Source organism: Poecilia reticulata, chromosome 1 (assembly GCF_904066995.2).
Source record: "Poecilia reticulata chromosome 1, P_reticulata-male-v2, whole genome shotgun sequence".
Taxonomy (NCBI): domain Eukaryota; kingdom Metazoa; phylum Chordata; class Actinopteri; order Cyprinodontiformes; family Poeciliidae; genus Poecilia; species Poecilia reticulata.
The window spans coordinates 31,446,168-31,464,881 of record NC_088830.1 but is presented as its reverse complement, the minus strand read 5'-3'; the positions used below and the strand labels follow the sequence as shown (position 1 = coordinate 31,464,881).

Here is an 18,714-nt window from a genome sequence, read left to right as displayed (position 1 = left end):
GAGAAAGCAAGGAGATGCAGCTGAAGAAGCATTTTGTCAGTCAGAAAAGCAACTTAGCTGGACAATTAGACTACCAAGTTTCATGCAAATCCATGATGTGAATCATATTAAATGTCAATTATGCTGCTTAATCCATGATGCATCACATGTCTGAAAACCGTCGCTTGGTGTTGACCACAAATTAAATTATTTATGTCTTTAGTGGTGGATGTTAACATGAGCAATATGGCTCTCTGCCCAGGGCGGAGGCTGCCTGGAGGCTACAAAGCTAGATAATGGAAAGGTATCAGCCAGTTGGGCCCAACCAGGGTTTCTGTTGCTTATTTGCATATAAAAACAATGGGAGTGAAAGTTGTTCCAACTCATTTTATGCAACTTTTTTTGAAGGAGGGGTGCCCACATTCAGTCATGCAGAGCTCCCATCCTGAAACTTTTATATCCACAAATTAATGAGTCGATACCAGGGATCTGCAGAGATACATGTCTAATTTCATTCAAGTCAGTTGGAGCACAAAGACGAGGTTTTTTGTGTTTCAAATCATCTTGTAATGTTTTTGTGAGGGTGTTTTCCTTTCACACCTTTAGTTCATTTAATTTGCTTCGAATCTGTTGTTGAGGATTTTTTCTATTTGTCTATTTGCTGGGCGGGAGAACCAAATGTAAACACACGAGGCAGATGTATCGTCTTCCTGCTTCTCATCATCACTGTCTCTACTTTTTCAACCAAAGTTATCAAAGAGGAATGTCACATGATTTTGAAAAGGTGTCTGCTTTACAAAAAAGAAAGGTCACATTGTTTAATAGTTTGTTCAACTGCACAGGTGTCAAACTCCAGTCGTCAAGGGTTAGAATGCAACTTAAGAGTCGTCTGGTTTGGTTCACTTTAATCCAACTCTAGTTTGTGTAGAAAGTTTGGTTTGTTTGGGGAGGTATGACTATGCAATCGAACTCGGATCCGTTAACCAACTTCAGTCACGGTTCGGTTGAAATTAACTCTATTGCGGTTCAAATGCATAGGTGAATATTGTGCGAACAGGAGACCGCACCAAAACCAGGAAACAAACAGGGTATTCTGGGTAAATACAACCAAAACAGACACACGAGTCTAGTGTTAGCGGGAGAAATAACTCATGGTCTTTTATCAAAAACACAGGAAAATCTTACAACCACTAAAATATGATGCTACTCCATTTTTCCTTACCTGTGGTGAAGAAAGAAGTTGCACTCAGTGAGTTCTTCTGAGGTTTATGTGTAGTTTCCTTCAGCAGTTCTTGGTGCAGCGCTGCCACAGGTGAGGAGTACAGGTTTTTCAAAGGATTTGGTTAATTTCATACAGTGCAGTGTGAAAGTGAACTGCACCAGCTAATAATGTAACAAATATTGTTAACTTTGGCCCTAATCAAACTAAATCTACAGAACTGTCAGGTGTGGAAACACATATAGATGTTTAGATATTTCTCTGCTTCAGCACAGCTGAATCAAATAATTAGGTCGAGTTTCTAATTCAACACTATGAGCTGTGTTGAATTAAGTTTGGACCACATTAATTCCTTAAGCTTTAACCTTTTTAGGTGGCCTGACACAGTATGCCAGAGTTATGCATAGAACATGCCAGTTTAGGGCTGCCACCAAAAATGACTGAAAAAAATAAAATATTTACCCCAATGTCACCACTAACATTAGTGTTGGCTAATAATGTAACCATCGGCATATTTTGGATGAAACACAAACATCAAAACAGAACTAAAAACCACTTGCGTTGCACAAGATGCCCAAGATGCTAGTTTAGCTAAAGCTAACAAAAGTTAATTTTAGCAAACAAAAACGATAGAAGCTTGAGTAGCTCGATGTAACCACATAAAATATTTTTTGTCATCTAACAGACACAAAAAAAGATTTTTTTTTAAATATGACTCAAAAGCAACTTACCCGATCGAAGTCATTATTGGTCCCGTTTTCAAGCCCGCGAACAGTCGCCTCCAGCCGTTAAATATCCCACAATGCATCGGTACATTTAAACTTTGCAGTACAGCTTAGTAACCCGACGAATTCTATATATTTTTTCCAGAAACATTTATGTTTACGGCAAATAGCTGTATTTTCAAGACCTCACTGTATAATCGTAATGTATATAAAGTGATCAAACTGTCAGGGGCTTTCGCAGATTAATGTCCAGATTTTCATTGTTTTTTTTAAAGGGACCTTAAGGTGATTAGTCCAATGCCTGCATAATTATCTCATTACTTATTTTCTAAAAAAAAATTGTCATTTTTATACTTCTTTACTTGTGAAAGCCCATCTAAAGTTTGTAATTTAACTACTCTAGCCATACACATAATAAAAACGGTCACTTCAAAGTGGCGGCCATCTTATGATTCTAACCACTTAAAGAAGGCACATATTCAAATCAAAGGTATATTCAAAACTGGGACTTTTGGATAACTCAATAGAGGAATTAAAGAACACAAATTAGAGGTGGAATAAAAGTCACATTTTCTCATATTACTGTAACTATTGATTTACATATCACTTAGTTTTGATCTCAAGCTGTTACAACCCTAAAGCTAATACACTAAATATATTTTTGACTGAATGTATTAGCCTGATTTCAAAACAGTATCTGTAAATCATTTAGGATGTATTCCAGGCTACAATAACATTCTGATAGAATCCTTCTTTTTCTTAAAACTTTCTTATTCTACATAGTAAATTGGTACATCCCAATTCTACTTTTGAGTAAGTTACTCAATGTTTTGGTGGTATGTCAATGTTATGGTGGTATATTGAGATTAAAGACATCTTTTTCAACGGAGTTCTGGCCGAAAGACAAGAAATCCAGCACAAAAAATAGAAATAAAACAAAAAAATTTGGTTGATAAAAGATAAATAATTATGAACTAATGTTGAATTATGGACAAGGGCTGCACAGAATCATGCTAAGGGCCACAAATGGCCTCTGGGCCACACTTTGGACTCCAGCATTACAGTAAAGTTCCAAGAAAGTGTTTCCTTTTTTTAGAACCAGAAAAGAGTTTTATGAAATGCAAGAGAAAATATCAAGATTGAACGAGACTGGTTTTAATGTTTATATTGTTGATTTTTAATTTATTGACAAAAGAAATTACATGTCCAACATATTAAGGTATTTTAATCATTCTAAAGATTAAAAACAAGTCAATGAACACAAAAAACATAAATAATCTAAACACGTGTCGACAACCAGAAACCCGTCAGCCGATGTAATCCACCAGCTGCTGCAGCTGTTCGCAACGTTTCACCACTTCTGGCAGCGAGAGGAGAGTCTGTGAGGAAATAAAAACATGTCCATCAAACGTTAATAAAAAGATAAAATCACAAATATGAACCACAACAGAATAAACGCCTCACCTCTCTGACTTTATTGATCATGTGGTTTAAAATTTGGAGCTCATTCTCAGACTTCTGCTGGTTGGTTTGGTGGATGATTTGCTAAAAGAGATGTGATGATAATAAACACGACGACTGTGAGGTATTTCCCACACAGGTGTGTGGACAGAAATCACAGTGAGCCCACAGATACAATCAGCACTCACATGGCGCTTGGCTCTCTCCAGGAGTTTCAATTTGGCCTGCTCTGCTTCCTGTAGACTGGCCTTCAGCTTCTCCACCTGGTGGACAAAAACATCAACAATCACAAATCGACAGATAAAATAAGTAATGAATGTGCCACGATTTTTTTATAATAAACATATCTTCGAAAGTGTTATTGGTATGAAATTTTCAGCAAGTAGAAACCCAACTATTCCATACACAGAGAGAAACAAAAATAAATAAGTTGAAATCCATCTATTATTTTCAGTAACCATAAAATTGCACAAATTGAAATTACAAATATAAATCTGTAATGGAAACAGGCCAATCGCGAAAAAAAAAATGCACTGGAAACATTTTTATCATTACGTGAGCCATGTGATCAACCCAAGTAATCTGCCAGATGTTACTACTGATGGAAACGCAAAAGAAGACAACAGGAAGTGTTAGGAGGATGATTTTTTTTTTCAGACAATGTTTAGCTAGCTCCTCCAGATCCTCACAGCATCACAGTTAAAAAGTTTGTGACATCATCATAACACTTCGGTAAAAATACAGACTACAATTTCCCCAAAACGCTGCTTACATAGCCACTCAGGTTGTTAGCAACAGCTGGTGAAAATTTTATGTCAGAAATATGTTGGAAAATAGTGATCAATGCTTATTTTACCCACTGTGATCAGCAGCAGTACTGACCTTCTTCAGCAGCTGGATCTTCTCCTCCATGTGGTGAGCTGGGGCCGCCGCCGGGCCGCCGGTTCTCCTCAGCTCCTCCCGCAGGAACTGGGACTCCACTGTGGATTGCTGCAGGGCGCGACGCAGCTCCGCCACATCCCTTCGCAACTCCTGAGGGGGAAATTTAAAACATCAAAACTGAATAACAATATTGATAATGTTTCCTTAAAGCTCATATCTGGGTTTTTAAGTTATACATTGTTGTCGCTCTTGTGTTTGCTTAAAATCTCCTGGGCCTCTTGGACGTCTGCCATCAGCTTCGTCAGAGTTTTCTCGTCCTAAGAGGAGAAAAAAAATAAAACATTTAAACTTGTCGGACTGAATTGCAATCCGACAACAGATGCAGAAACATCAGGAGTCCAGACCTGAGCTTTCTGCTGCAGAGCCTGGTTTCCTCTCTCCACCAGGCTGCTGAGGCGCCGCACCTCCTGCTTCAACTCAAGGACTTCAGCTTGATGCCTGCTGCTTGAGGTCTGCAGCTCCACCTGCAGGCCATCGCTGGAACAGCATGGAATAAAAAAATTTAAGACCCAAGTTGTTGTTGCCAAGGTAGATAAGAATGTCTTCACATTTAAGTATCAACCGATCTCCGATCACCCAAAAATTAGACAAACTTTTATCCTTAACGTTCCAATTAAATATATAAGACATTAAAAATAGTTTGGTAAGCTAAAACATTTATGTGTGGAAAAACTAAAACAAACGACAGATCTTAACATCCGAAAAGCTTTTGCTGACTTTTCCGCTGTTGGACCATGTCTGAAATCATGTCAGACATTTCTTTCCTTAACACTGTATAATTTTAAACAGTAACTGTAAGTAATAAAAGTATTTATGCATTAAATCCAGATAAATCAGGTTATATCTGCTGCCTGGTATCGTCCACCTACATGGTGCCGTGCATCTCCTGCAGCTGCGCGTCTCTGCAGCGCTGCGCCTGTTGCAGCGTGCTGATGAGCTCTGCGACGGTTCTGCTGAGGCCAGAGAGGAGCTCCGTCATGCTGCTCTGCTCCTCCTCCTCCTCATCCTCCTCTTCATCCTGGACCGGGTCTGAGATCGTCTTCGGGTTCAGAGCTGCGATGCGAGTGAAGGCGCTCGTCTCGCTGAAAAACCCGTCACTCTGTGGCTCTGATGCATCTGAGGGGAAACAAAGATCACAAATCAGACTCAAATCAACATTTTTAATCAGCATGTGAAGCAGAATTTATTATTTGAAAGCAAAATACAAGGATAAAGGTGAAATATTATTAATTTCTTCTCAAATTTTTTATGTTTTTTGAATAACTGTCCGTTGATGAAAACAAACAAAAGTTTAATTCAATTAAAAGATACATTTTTGATCCCAAGGGGAAGAGAAATGTTGTAGCAAACAACCAAATGTTAAACTTTTACTTAGCCAAACTCTACACTATTTTAATACAAATCATTCTTTAAAATACTTTTTTTTTTACCCTGTCAGTGTGCAACAGGAATGAAAACCTGGAAATCACTTCCTTCATCTGTTTCAAATATAACAAATGCTGGAGCTTTTAAAAGAGTCTTCTTAATCATTTCATCATGAAAATGTTATAATTTTACATTCATGAATTAACATTCATTACCATTGCTATATTAAGCGTGTGTCACTGTTTTTGTAATAAATATCTGTTTGTTCTTTTAATAACATGAATCCCAGGAGGAGCAGCCATTGTCACGGCAACGGCGAATGGGGATCCAGATAAATAAACAAATGAACTCATATTAGTTAAAAAGTTTTCACCTAAAGTCGAGTCTGTTCTGACGTTTTCCTCCTTCTCGGCCGTTAAAGCCACCATGACGCTGTCGACGAAGGAGCTGGACGTCTGATGGCGCGCTGCACCGGAGAACATGGCCGACTCTTTCTGCTTTTGGTGTTCTTCCCTCTGAAAACCAAATAATTAAGCATACAAATGTGCTTAAAACTCTCAACACGCTGCATTTACTGCCTCAGATTAATAGAAACTCTCAGGGAAGCAACAACTGATCTTCTTCATGACCATTTGTCCTTTTTAGTGGTGTTGGTCAGTGCTTCTCCAGGATTTCTGGGTCGTTTTATGTTTGAATTTCTTTTATTAAAAATCATACGACCAGCTGAAGGATTTATTATTTTGTCTTTCTTTGACAACAATTATCTCAGTAACTGATTGTTCTGACAATCGTGTAAGCAAATTGGCTGATTTTGATTTAACCACTTGAGCCTTTTAAGCAATGTTAGAAATACATTAAAATATGCAAATTAATAATAAATTTTTTTAAGTAAGAAAACAAACATTTAATTGCCTAAAATGCAATAGCATTCCTTTCGTGATCATTTGTAGCAATGGATGGATGCATTTGCAGCTAAAATAATAATTTCAAAAACGTGAAGAGCTCAATAATTTCTCCTCAATTTAAACTCAATATAGAGTAGAGAGGGCTCTGATAAGTTTATTAGTTTTTGGATTGGATAAATTGTTTTATCCAATATTAATCAATTTTTGGATAAATTGATTAATAATTGACAGAAAATTGTGCTAAACAGGAGATTTTGTAACAGAATTTGAACCAGCCGAAGCTAAAAATGGGTGAAACATATTTATATAAAGATGTTTATATTTTTTTGTACAGTTTTGTCTACCTTGCTGCTCTGAGTGTGTTGTTCTCTTAGCCTTTATGCTTCAGGTTTCATTACCTGGTTGCTAAGGGAAACCTGCAGCTCTGTGGTCAGGCCGCGCAGCGTGTGATGGAGGACGGTGATCTCAGTGACCACCTCAGCCATCTTCTCCTGCAGCTCCATGCGAGCGGCGCCGGCTGAGCATCGGCCCGTTTCCAGCTCGTCACTCAGACTCTGATTCTCAAGCCTTTAAAAACACAGATCGATTTAAACCTGCATGAAAAATTAGAGAATCTTAACTAGCTAGAAACGAAACAAACTTACTGAAGTTTGTAGACTTCTGATTTCAGGTCTTCGCACTCGATGTTTCTCTCCCGCAGCGCCTGCAGGTTGCTCCTGAGCATCCGTTCGCTCTCAGCCACCTGCTCCCTCGCCACCTCGTTCTCCATCTGCAGGAACTGAAATAAAAAATGGCTGAAATGAAGCGCGGGGTGTGGACATACAACCATACATCTTTGAAAAGCAGAAGTGGAACCTTCTACACAATCAACAAGAATGTAGCAACTGGTTTCTGGATAATTAGTCCACAACAAAACACTCGTCTTTTCCAGCAGCCATTGCACAGTGCATACAGCGGTAAAACCAGCTGACTAAACCTGCTGAAGCTCAGCCAGGTAACGGGCGGAACCCTGCTGGGGTTGCCAGGAAACGGGCGGAACCCTGCTGGGGTTGCCAGGTAACGGGCGGAACGCTGCTGGGGTTGCCAGGTAACGGGCGGAACGCTGCTGGGGTTGCCAGGTATCGGGCAGTGCCTGCTAATTTGGGACGTTACACCCTGAAGGTTTTTGATACGACTTATTTTCCAGACGCCGAAAAACATTAACATATTGCCAAAAACTACATGTTTTTCTAGGATGTTTTTAGAAGCAGTAGAAACTAAAACGGGAGTATTAAAAACATGACAAATATAAATTTTGAATAATACGTCCCCCTTTAATGAATGGTATTCTGAATACACATGGATTTTTGGAGATAGGAGTTTGAAAGTGTTGCAAGAAGCCCACTCCATAATTTGTAAAACTTAGCATTTTACAAACACTGTAGTAACGAGGGTATTAGATCACCTTACAAAAGTAATACAATTGGTAAATGTGCCATTTACCATAAAATCTGTAAATGAAGTAATGAGAAGCCAGAAAAGGATGATTGTACCTACAGTAACAGTACTGTAGGTACTGTAACTACAGTAACATCTTCAACAGATTGTTTACTCGCTTGCTGGTCACACCAACACCAGCTGATCATATCGATTCCTGTGACTTTTGTGGCTCCATTAACATTAACACTGCAGAAATGCAGTTTGTTCTTTTAGTGTGAAACTGCAATGGAAATTCACACTTAATTACGCAAATGTTATATTTACAAATAGTGAACACTGGACACCAAGAAGCATAATAAAAAAGTCTTAATTAGCAATTTTGCAGGTTTTTAGTAAATATTTTATATTTCTGCGGTTTGTGCAAAAAGTGATTGTTGGTTGGACAACAGAACTAAAAACAGTTTCTGATTAAGAAGCCAATATTAGGTTTTTAATCTTATGGGGATTTAAGCTAATTTCAAAATAAAAGCGTCACGAAAACGTGACGGGTTTCCAGCTGACCTCGTTCATTTCCCGCACGCCGCCCAGCTGGGCGCAGACTTCCTGCAGCTGCTGGATCTTAACCGTCTGAGACTGGGAAAGGTTCTGGAGCTGACCGAGCTGCTGGTCGCTCTCAGCCAGCGCCCAGTCCAGTTCACTGACCCGCTGCTCTGAACCCGACAGAGACGCCTGCAGCCTGGAGGAGAACAGGAGAGAAAACACACAACAGGCGAAGAAATTTACTGAAAAACTGAATGAAAGGAAAGAAAGGGAGGAGGGAAGGAAGGAAGGAAGGAAAAAAGACTGGAAGGATCTGCAAGAAAGGAAGATAAGAAAGAAGGAAGGAAATAAGGAAGCAAGTAAGGAAGGAAAGACGGAAGGAAGAAAGGAAAAAAAGGAAGGAAGGATCTGAAAGGAGTGAATAAAAGAAGGAAACAACAAGAGATGGGAAATAAAGTCTGGGAATCTGAAAAGCCTTCCTCCTCTTCAATTATTGAGTTTCTATAAATTCTCTCAAATTGTTGAAACTTCTCCTAAAATCGAACCAAAGTCGGCGCTTACTGATTTGCTCTTTCGTTGGCTTCATGCAAGTCTTTCCAGGACTGCTGCATCCTGCAGAAACAGAAAAACCCACATGCTGCGTTAAAGCAAAGGTTTCCCTCATCACCAGATATCCTGACCTCTGACCCCTGGATCCTACTTGGTGGTCTCGGCGGCGAGCGCCTGCTCCAGGAAGGCGTAGGACGCCAGCGTGGAGGAAATGGTCGCAGACAGCTCCGTCACCTTCCTCTCCAGCTGAGCAGACTCCTCCTCTCCCGCCGTTAGTTTCTCCCGCAGGACCCCCATCTCTGAAATTTACCAACACAGAAACTACAACGTCTGAAACGCTGAGAGAGGCAGAAAAACAGCGAGGAGCGAATGAAACGCCACCTGATGTCAGGATGGTGATCTGCAGATTTAAATCGCTGATCTGCTGCGAGGCGGTTTGGAGGTTCAGGTGAGTTTCCTTCAGCTCGTCTTCAATCTGTAGAGCAGAGGATCGTTGGAGACGACGCTTTTAGTTTAACAAGCTAAACCGCCAAACACAGAACTGATCTAAATTAAAACACAAATTTTTACTGTCAACATTCCAGAATGAGACCGATTTATCAGGCCAATTTTTAATATGAAACACAAAACCTAACACTTCACTACGTATGTAAGGAACGAAGGACACGGAAGACATGAAACACAATGATGGGAGAAAGAAAACGAAAAATGAAAAGGATGAACGAAATCAAAGACAGAAGAAAGGACAAACAAAATAAAAGATGCATGAACAAAAAGACAAGCAAAAAGAACAAATGAAAAGACAAAAAGAGGGACAGCAGGATGACAGGACTAACAAATGAAACAATAAAAAGATGAATGGACACAAGCACAGACAAAAAACCAAACAAAAAACAAACAATAAAAAATTAAATGAAAAATGAATGAAAAGACAGACGGATAAAATAAAGGACAAAAACCAAAAGACAAACCCAAGGAAAGGACGAATGAAAGAAAAGGAAAAATAAAAGATAGGACAAATGAAAGAAGGAAATAAAGATAAAAGGCAAAGACAGGTAAAAAGGAAAAGAGGATCAGAAAGGAAACTAATATTTTTTTAAATCAGACTTATTGAACTTTAATTTCCAGAATTTCACTGAAAGTTTAAAGACAAGTGAAGAAATCCTGAAATGTTTGGACCGGGTTCAGGACCGAGCCTCCACATCGATGGGACCGATCGCCACGGTAACCATGTTGCTAAGCAACACCTGAACATGAGAAAGTTCGCTACAGAACCAACCACACAGCCACTTTCCCCAAAGTACAAGTTTACCCTCCAATAATCTGCTCCACCTCAGATTAAACGGCCTAATCCAGCGCGTTTCATCTGACCTGCTCTCTCTCTTCGGCGGCTCGCTCTCTCGCCGCCCGATGCTCGTCTCTCTCCCTCAGCGCGGCGGCGGCTCGCTCGTTCAGCTGAAGGAGCGTCGGGGCCGTTTTCTGCAGGAGGCTTCGCACGCTGCGGAGCTGGCAGACAGAAAACCAGGGTGTGAGAGTATAACGTTATAGTTTAGTTGCTTTAATCAGTTTTTAGAGTGAGATCGCTGGTTTTTAGTAGCTATCAGTTCAATATTGCTTAGTTTCAATTTAACATTTTTAGTTATAGTAGTAGTTTTAGTTTTTTTCATAAAAATAAAAAAATCTATTTCACATCAGTTCAAAAGGTTAATAAATAGGTTAACACAAAAGCAAAGATTTTATATTTATAATTTCAGTACGTTTTAGTTTGAATTAGTCAGTTTTTCCCCATTAATCACAGTTTTTATTTATGAACTGCAAAAATCACAACCAACAAATGTTACGTCGTTGGTTTTAGTTAACCCTGCTGGAAATGGAAACCTTTCTGCTTCTCTGCTGAGCGTACCTCCTGCATCAGGCTGGAGTGATCCTCTGCAGTTCGGGACAGAAGATCGGCGGCCGAGCTCAGCGTTTCCTGGCAGGTCCGGTTCAGAGCAACCTGCAGGAGGCGAGGAAGCAACACCATGCAGGTTAGGAGGCCGTTCTTACAGACATGCAAATCTTTCAGCGTCAAACAATTTTATTCAATTACAATTTTTAGGGTCAAAATTTGATTCAGAAACTATTTAAAACATTTATTTAAAACAATTCTGGAAGGCTCCATACTGGACAATCAAATTACATCAGTTTATCTTAAAAGAAAAATATGTTTAAGGATAAATGTCTAATTTAAATGACGTATATACATAGCTCCCACAAGTCTGAATCGGACGTGATCCGTGCCATTGATTTGCGATTTCCTGTAGAATCCATCATTATTTTCTGCACCTCCAGTCGTTTTGTTTACCTGATCCGGGTAGGTTTGGTTCAGAGCCGCTAGCAGCTCCTCCTGAGATCCGACACTTTTCTCCAGAGCTGAGACTTCGGAGGCGCAGTGAGTCCTCAGCTGATCCATCGCACTGAAAGCCTGCAGACACAAACGCTCCGCTTAAAACACAACAAATCGTTTAACCACACGACATATTAAAACAACCTCAATAATTTCCATTTGCATCATCTTTTTGTCAACCAATAACTGGGTGATAAAAAATCTTCTCTCTGGTGTTTTGGTCTTAACTGAACCTTTTTTTGAAAGAATTTTGTTTACAGAGACTAAAAATTCATTTTATTTGTCGTTTCTCTTGTTTTATTTATTTTGGATATTTAAAATGTTTTCAATTTATTTATCTGATTTAGTTCATAATTGGGTCATATTTAAAATTACCTCTAGTTTCACACTCTATATTAATTGTAATGTATTTAACAGTTTGGATGGGGGTAGGTTGTCAATAAATAAGCAATTTTGAGGGTAGGCCAGTCGCTAAAAGCAATAAATCAATTAACTGCATGCATTTTTTGGATTAATTTATTAATAATTGGACAGCAAAACTGCTTAGTAGGAGTCCCTTTTTTTGCAGAATTAGAAGCTAAAACGTCTACCACTTTAAGAGTTTTTTTATTATTTTTAAATGCAAAATATATACTTTTGTACAGTTTTGACATAATTGCTGCTCTGAGTGTGGTGTTCTTTGAGGAAATAGCCTTTTCTTGAGTCTGTATACTTTTGTTAATGATAAAACTAAAAATATTAATTGTAATTTATCAATATGAGGTATTGATCTTGTATTTTCCTTACTGCCTCCTTGGCCGTGAAGGCTTCTTCCATCCGAGCCTCCATGTTGTTCCTCTGCTGAAGAACTTCTTTCACTTTCTCCAGGATTCTCCTCTGAGTTTCCTTTGATTTCTCAAACAGGGACTTCATGAGCTCGTACTGCAGAGCAGCACAACAAAGCTGGATTAATTATTACACATATTCAATCAGCTGAAAGGTATAAATTTACATACATGGGACGCCAGGTTCTGATGGTCCTCCATGATGGTTTCGCCCATTTTCTTCATGTTGGTCAGAGCTGCATCTGAGTCGCTGCTCAAAGAAGACTGCAGAGAAAGTCCAACAGGTTTAAAAACGTTTTTATCTCAGGATCTGTGGTACCTGATCTGGTTCCACAGATCAGGATTCATACACTTTTCAGGCAAATTCAAGCACTTTTCAAGGTAGGATTTCAAACTTTTCCAGCAACACACTTTGGAGATAAAAACAATGCAAATAAACTTAAAAAACAGTTTCAATTCAATTAGTGTCTTGTGATGGTTTTCTACAAGGAAAACTAAAACATTGCATCTTTTTACGAACCCTGACAGCAGCTTAAACGTTGAGGTGATTTCTGAGGTTTGTCTCACCATGGCAGCTCTCATCTCCTGCATAGCCTGGACGAGATTCTGCAGGGAATTTCCATCAAGCTCCAGCTCAGTGATCCGGCTCAGAGCCTCCATGTAGAGATCTCTGTACATCGTGGTCTGAACAAGGGATGAAAATATTAAAGTTTATCAGAAAAATTCAAAACAAGCTAATGAGGGATGCAAATTAATAGTTCATTAGATTAAAATTAGTTCCAATTGATTAACGTATAGAATCCATTTAGGTCTTCTTTCAGTGTTGCAGTTTAGCCACCATCCAGCAGAGGGTGCTGCTGGTCATCCTGAAGTGGAGCCAGTTGATACAGAGACAAAGATGGCAGTGCCATACCAGAACCGTAAATGGTCCAAACTGAGTTTGGTGTATACAGCAGCACATTAGGGCCATTGTAGATTTTAAAAAAAGAATAAAAGGAGGAATAAATTTGCCAGAAAAATCTCAAAAATTTGGAGATTGATCTCAGATGTCTTCTAGAAAGAAATTGGACATTTTTGAGCTTGAAAAGTCAAAAACTTTAAACTTTTGAAGCTCAGACAATTTCCAAAAGTCGAAAACTTTCATATGTACGAGCTCAGAAAATTAGCAAGTTTTTCCTAGGAAGTGTAAAATTAATCTCAACATTTCTGAGTTTTATCTTGCAAATTTCTGACTTTTCAACCTCAAAAATTTCCAAGTTTTTTCTACAACATTTCTGAGATTAATCTCAAAATTTCCAAGATTTTAGGCAAAAATTTACTAATTTTTTCCTATGTACATGTATGAGGGTCAGGGGTGGGATGCAAGATGCACTTCATGCAAATGCGTCTTGGTTGGCATAGAAAGACAGTCGATGCTCTTCAAGCAAGAGAAAACTCAGATTTTTAAGAAAATGGCCGCTTATCAATTAGTTGTTAGTTGATCGATGAGCTCAATCACTCATCAATGGATAACTTGCATCTCTAGTTGTGATCCGTTCAGTGTTTTTACCTGACTGAGCTCAGTGTGGTTCGTCTGAACCAGCTTCTCTCTCAGGTCCGACGGAGCCGGGCCCGAACAGGGGCGGCGGTGCGCCCTGGCTGCAGCCAGCTGCTGGACCAACGCCTCCACCATGATCATGCTGGACATCAGCCTCTGCTCCAGCTCCGGCCGCGGGAGGCTCTCCAGGCTGCCTGCAGGTAAACTGAAACCACACCGGAGAACTTTACACCCATCCGTCCATCTAGGGATGGCATAAAATTCATATCACAGTATACATTCTGATGGGTGGCGGTGACGATATGTATCGCAATACGATTTGTATAAATCTTACAACAGAAACAAGCAAATAAAAAAAAATCTGATAACATTTGAGTGTGATATATGTATTTTTATGTGTTTAAACTCGTTTTTGCAGATGTAAATCGTATGCAATGTTTGTAACCGTTTTGTTTACGTTTTTTTGAACCTGCCTGTTAAACGACCTCTCCTTTGCATTCCCCGCCATTCTGCTTCCCGCTTGCTCTGCTTTGATACCAGCTGATTACGTCATCAACAAGCATTATGGCGATTGACTGCGGATCTCTATCGTAGGCCAAATTTCTGTCGTTTTCCCACAGCTATCCATCAATCTATCACCCTCCATCATCGATTGAACAGGTTAAAATTCACTGTTTATAAATATGAAAAGAAGTTTGAGAGAAACTTTGAAAGAAAGAAGGAAAGAAACTTCAAAAGAAAGAAAGGTCGACAGAAGGAAGGAATGAAGGAAAGACAGAAGAACATTTGAAACAAAGTTGGAAAGAAAAAGAAAGAGACATCACTCACTTCCAGATGAGCGGTTCGGTCGCTGTGCAGGAATCAGTCACAGAGAATTCCCTCTTTTTCACAAATATTCCCGACGTGTTCAGACTGTGGTCCACCATCTTCAGTGGACTGGTGCCCACACAGACGCTGTGGGACTCTGCAGGATCTGCTCTGTCTGAGGGGGCCATGAAGGCAGCAGGAGGATCTGCTCTGTCTGAGGGGGCCATGAAGGCAGCAGGAGGATCTGCTCTGTCTGAGGGGGCCATGAAGGCAGCAGGAGGACCGGCGCTCATCTTTCCACACGCCATCATGAGGAACTCGGCCATCTGCCGAAGCTGCTGCTGAAACTGGCCATCAGGAATCAGCGGCACCGTTTCCGGCTGCGCTTTCTTCCCAGAATCCTCCAGTGGCTTTGAACTTACAACCGTGGAGTTAAGCAGAGGGCGGGGCATTGGGTTTTCGAGCTGCTCTGCTAACAGCCCCATGGAGTCGACATCAACAGGAGCCCAAAGGCTTTTCTCATCCTCCAGAGCAGAATCGTCAGGTAGAAACATGTCCTGACCCGACACCACGGGGCGCTTCAGCGCGGACAGGGACGCCCTCTTCACGATGGGGCTGAGAAACTGCAGGGCGGAGGCAACTGACGGACACTCAGACAGGACTTTTAAGATAGCAGGAGATACAGGAGGAGCTTTTTCTGCAGAGTTACAGAGACCCAAAGAACCCAGAGCGCTGTCCTTTGCCTCGGAGTGGGATCTGGAATCCAGCTGCTGCTGCCACAGAGTTTCTGCTGACGCGTCAAGATGGCTGCAGTCAGACGCAACTAAAGGAGTGTTTTCAGGAATCTCATCCACCACTTTTAAGGATGCGTTAGTCTCAGGTGGTAGATTAGTATCAACTTCACTGTTCTTCAGACGGTCAGTCGTTTGTTCTTCGTTGTAATTCTCTTTAGGCGAAGTCAACATCTTCTCAGAGACCTGGGATTCACCTGATTTCCAATCAAACTTTTCATCCTGCCCATGAGGTAGCACTGAGTTTATTTCAGCGCTGCACGGCTGTACGTTCAGAACAGTGTTCACCTCCTCTGGTGGAGGAGAGGAGTTGTATTTTACGTTGCAGTAGGGATGATCTAAGTGATCTTTACTGTTTTCCAGATCATAATCACTGGCTAACACACTCGGATCCATGCTGTGGTTGCAACCAGAACAGGTGTGAGAAAGAGGAATAGTCTCATCTGCAACATCAGCGTCCGCTTGGATTTCTACCTCGCCACCGCTGCAGTTCAGCAGCTTCAGAGTTAGACCATCGGGGTTTTCTGATCTCTGCGCTGTAGAGAGATCATCGTTTCCACTGCTGCAGTAGAGATGATCGACATGCTCCGCTGGAAGCAGCAGGGTGCAGTCGGCTGAGTTTGTGCCGTCGTCTTGTGCTGGACCCCAGAGGTCGTCCTGGGTCAGAGGAACCGTCTCTTCCTGTGATCCAGTGGAGTCTGAAACGTCAACCTCACCTCCATCACAGGCGAACGGCTTCCACATTAAACATTTCTCCTCATCGGCTTCACAGTTGATTGGCGAATCCGGCTGTTCGACGCTGCGGTTGGAATATGGACGCTCCACATGCTCAATGCAGGATTGCTCCGTCCTGCTGGGTGAAGCGACTGAATCTTCCGCTTCGGCGTTAAGAGTAAAAGTTGTCCCATCTTTAGGCAAAATCAAACTCTGTCCTCCACCATCCGAGGAGTCTGAAATCTCAACTTCACCTCCGGAACAAATAAAGGTTTTGAATGTGACGTCTCCAAGTCCACACACAGACTGGGTAGTATCCATGGAAACGGGAACGGTCAGAGTGCCCAACTGGGTCTGTGTGCCACAGAGATGAAGGTCAGTCTGTGGAAGAGATTTAGTAATGAGTAACAATAGAGCAAAACTTACACTGTTAAAAATAACATCAATAATTTGAGCTTTGTAGCTGGTTATGAGACAAAAAGAGGGGTCCATTTTTCAAATCTTATTTCCACCAGGTTTTTCCATTTGTCTATAAATGAAGACTAAATATTTAATTAGCAGGCTAAATATTAGAAAGCTAAATATTTAGCTTCCTAGGTAAGTATTTAGTTTGAAACTCAATGTTTAGCTTGCTAATTACATGAATCTACATTTAGTGGCAAATGTAATATTTAACTTGCTAACTGAATATTTACTTTTAAGCTAAATGTTTAAGCTGAAGATAAATACTTAGCTTGCTAATTAAATATTTAGTGTGTTATATAAATAACTAGGAGAAATTACGACTTTGAAAAATGAACTCCATTTTCTATCTTATGATCTGGGAATTTTGGGCAGTGTAACTTTCCAAACAGCACCCCACAAATAAAAAAAACAAAACTAAAAGTCAATATTTCTGAAAGTTTGCACAAACTTACCATGCTAGCTTTCACTGTGTCACCGCTGAATTGTGGCTTTGACCTGATCCTCGATGGCGGAGTCTCATTTTCCAGGCTTCTCAGAGGAGTACGCTCGCCTCTTCTACTGGAAGACTACCATCAACAAACGTTGACTGGCTCATCATCAGATACCAAACTGAGCAATAATCTCACACTGTGTGCAGAAGAAGACTTACCCAGTCTTCTGTGCTGGACCATGACATCCTCTCACAAAGATCAATCTGGAGTCCGCATAAACAACCTCTTCAGCTGCAAATTTAAAACAATATTAATCTATTTTTACATCCCCAACCAATTCTCAATCACGTAATACACCAAAGACTTCCAATGCAGCTGCAATATTGCTTAATGCTTCTCTGTTTAGTCGTGGTTTACTCCTACAACAAGCCATTGAACAGCTGCTGCCATCACCCCAGTTCTTTCTTTTCACTGTAAAAGAAAATAAGGTAAAAGTGTATTTTCGTTAACAGTGTAAATACTCCTATGAAGGCCAGTGCTTCTTTGATTTTTGTGTCCAAGTGCTCTAAAAACTCAACTGAGTCAGATTAACGTTAATTCCTTCAAAGGGGAGTCTTTATTTCCCACTGCCGCTATATGCTTTTTCATCATGAGGACAAGTAAATTCAGCTAATTTTTATTTTTAATAGTACAAACTCACAAAATATATAATTCCATAGTTATTTATAAAGGAAAAATCAATTCAGTCACATAATTTATTCTAATTATCAAATGTTATCTTAGATAGCATTAGACTAATCATAATTATCTGAATTACATTTTTTTTACAATTAGGAGTGAATAGAAGAGTAAATCTAAGACTTTGAATTACTGCGCAAATTTGTTTTCTCATAATCCACCATTACTTTTATATGCGTTTATCTGACAGTAATGTTTATTAAGTCACTATTTACTTATTTTTAGTCTGTTGCTGGCTTAGTGCTCATATTAAATATTAGCATTTATTTATAAACACCGGCCTCTGCTACTATTAAAGTTTTGTTTTAGCATATTTACTGTGCTTATTTACGTTGTTTAGCAGGCGTAGGTTTGTTCATTATTTACGCAGAAATCCTGAGAACAAGCTAGCTTCTGATGTCAGTTATCAGGCAGACAGAACCTGTTAAACACCTACTAAATGCTGTAACATGCATTCATAGTTTGATATCTTTAGATTATTGAGGTGTTTAGAACAATAACAGTAGAGTATAACGCAGCCAAAGACGTTCAGAGAGCATTTAAACACGTCTAAGTTATGGAAAACTTACGTTAGCTGAAGTTGGTTTTCTTGTAACGGAGTCAGTTAACAAACAACCAATTAAACATGAAAATTTAACTGCAATTATTTCAAACACGAGCGTTATATAGTCTTAAAATACTTCACCTTGCAGACTTAAACAGCCAACTTGAACCAATGTTCCAAATCTGATGAATAAAGTTGTTTTTCCCGAGCTGACATCAACCGCGTTACGTTCAAAACAGACCGATTCAAAAACACAAACTCGGCGCTGATTGGTCGCTTCTCTTCTTCTGACGCACAAACCCTGCTTTTGTGTAATGCCGCCACTTAGGGGAAGGAAATGCAACTACAACAGGGCGCTGTTTTGATTTATTTT

General features: G+C 40.0%; 1 protein-coding gene and 1 long non-coding RNA gene across 10 annotated transcripts in view; both read right to left on the bottom strand.

The window, feature by feature from the left end:
- The window catches only part of LOC103472963 (uncharacterized), a 68,607-nt gene extending 66,443 nt beyond the window's left edge, over window positions 1-2,164 (bottom strand). For 2 of the 8 annotated variants that reach the window (XR_014089233.1, XR_534952.3), the window contains exons 1-2: window positions 1,930-2,164; window positions 1,202-1,282 (exon numbers count right to left, since the gene is read on the bottom strand). This is a non-coding gene — a long non-coding RNA (uncharacterized LOC103472963). The remainder of the gene's footprint in view (window positions 1-1,201; window positions 1,283-1,929) is intronic. The other 6 variants (XR_014089237.1, XR_014089235.1, XR_534957.3 and 3 more) reach the window with 5 other exon arrangements.
- An 892-nt stretch (window positions 2,165-3,056) lies between these two features.
- On the bottom strand, window positions 3,057-18,661 carry spag5 (sperm associated antigen 5). Of its 2 annotated transcripts, XM_081611399.1 has the most exons (26): window positions 18,483-18,661; window positions 17,278-17,350; window positions 17,081-17,194; window positions 14,942-16,544; window positions 14,680-14,902; window positions 13,864-14,056; window positions 12,882-12,998; window positions 12,486-12,578; window positions 12,277-12,411; window positions 11,449-11,568; window positions 11,008-11,100; window positions 10,476-10,610; window positions 9,486-9,579; window positions 9,256-9,403; window positions 9,117-9,167; window positions 8,577-8,751; window positions 7,241-7,374; window positions 6,995-7,163; window positions 6,065-6,206; window positions 5,196-5,442; window positions 4,671-4,803; window positions 4,503-4,583; window positions 4,267-4,416; window positions 3,573-3,647; window positions 3,388-3,468; window positions 3,057-3,302 (listed from the first exon to the last, which is right to left on the bottom strand). In XM_081611399.1, exons 2-26 carry the CDS (start codon window positions 17,302-17,304, stop codon window positions 3,231-3,233), a joined length of 4,605 nt encoding a protein of 1,534 aa, XP_081467525.1. In that variant the 5' UTR covers window positions 17,305-17,350; window positions 18,483-18,661; the 3' UTR covers window positions 3,057-3,230. The 2 variants fall into 2 exon arrangements, with proteins under 2 accessions (XP_081467525.1, XP_017160192.2); XM_017304703.2 differs by having other exon boundaries at window positions 14,680-16,544.
- Window positions 18,662-18,714: the final 53 nt, after the last annotated feature.

Excerpts from the sequence above, each read along its gene's own strand:
- spag5 (XM_017304703.2), bottom strand. The coding sequence starts at position 17,304 with ATGTCATGGTCCAGCACAGAAGACTGG. Across the intron at positions 10,611-11,007 it reads ACTCCAGCCTGATGCAGGAG|CTCCGCAGCGTGCGAAGCCT; the intron begins GTACGCTCAGCA and ends TCTGTCTGCCAG. Across the intron at positions 3,648-4,266 it reads AGATCCAGCTGCTGAAGAAG|GTGGAGAAGCTGAAGGCCAG; the intron begins GTCAGTACTGCT and ends TTTGTCCACCAG.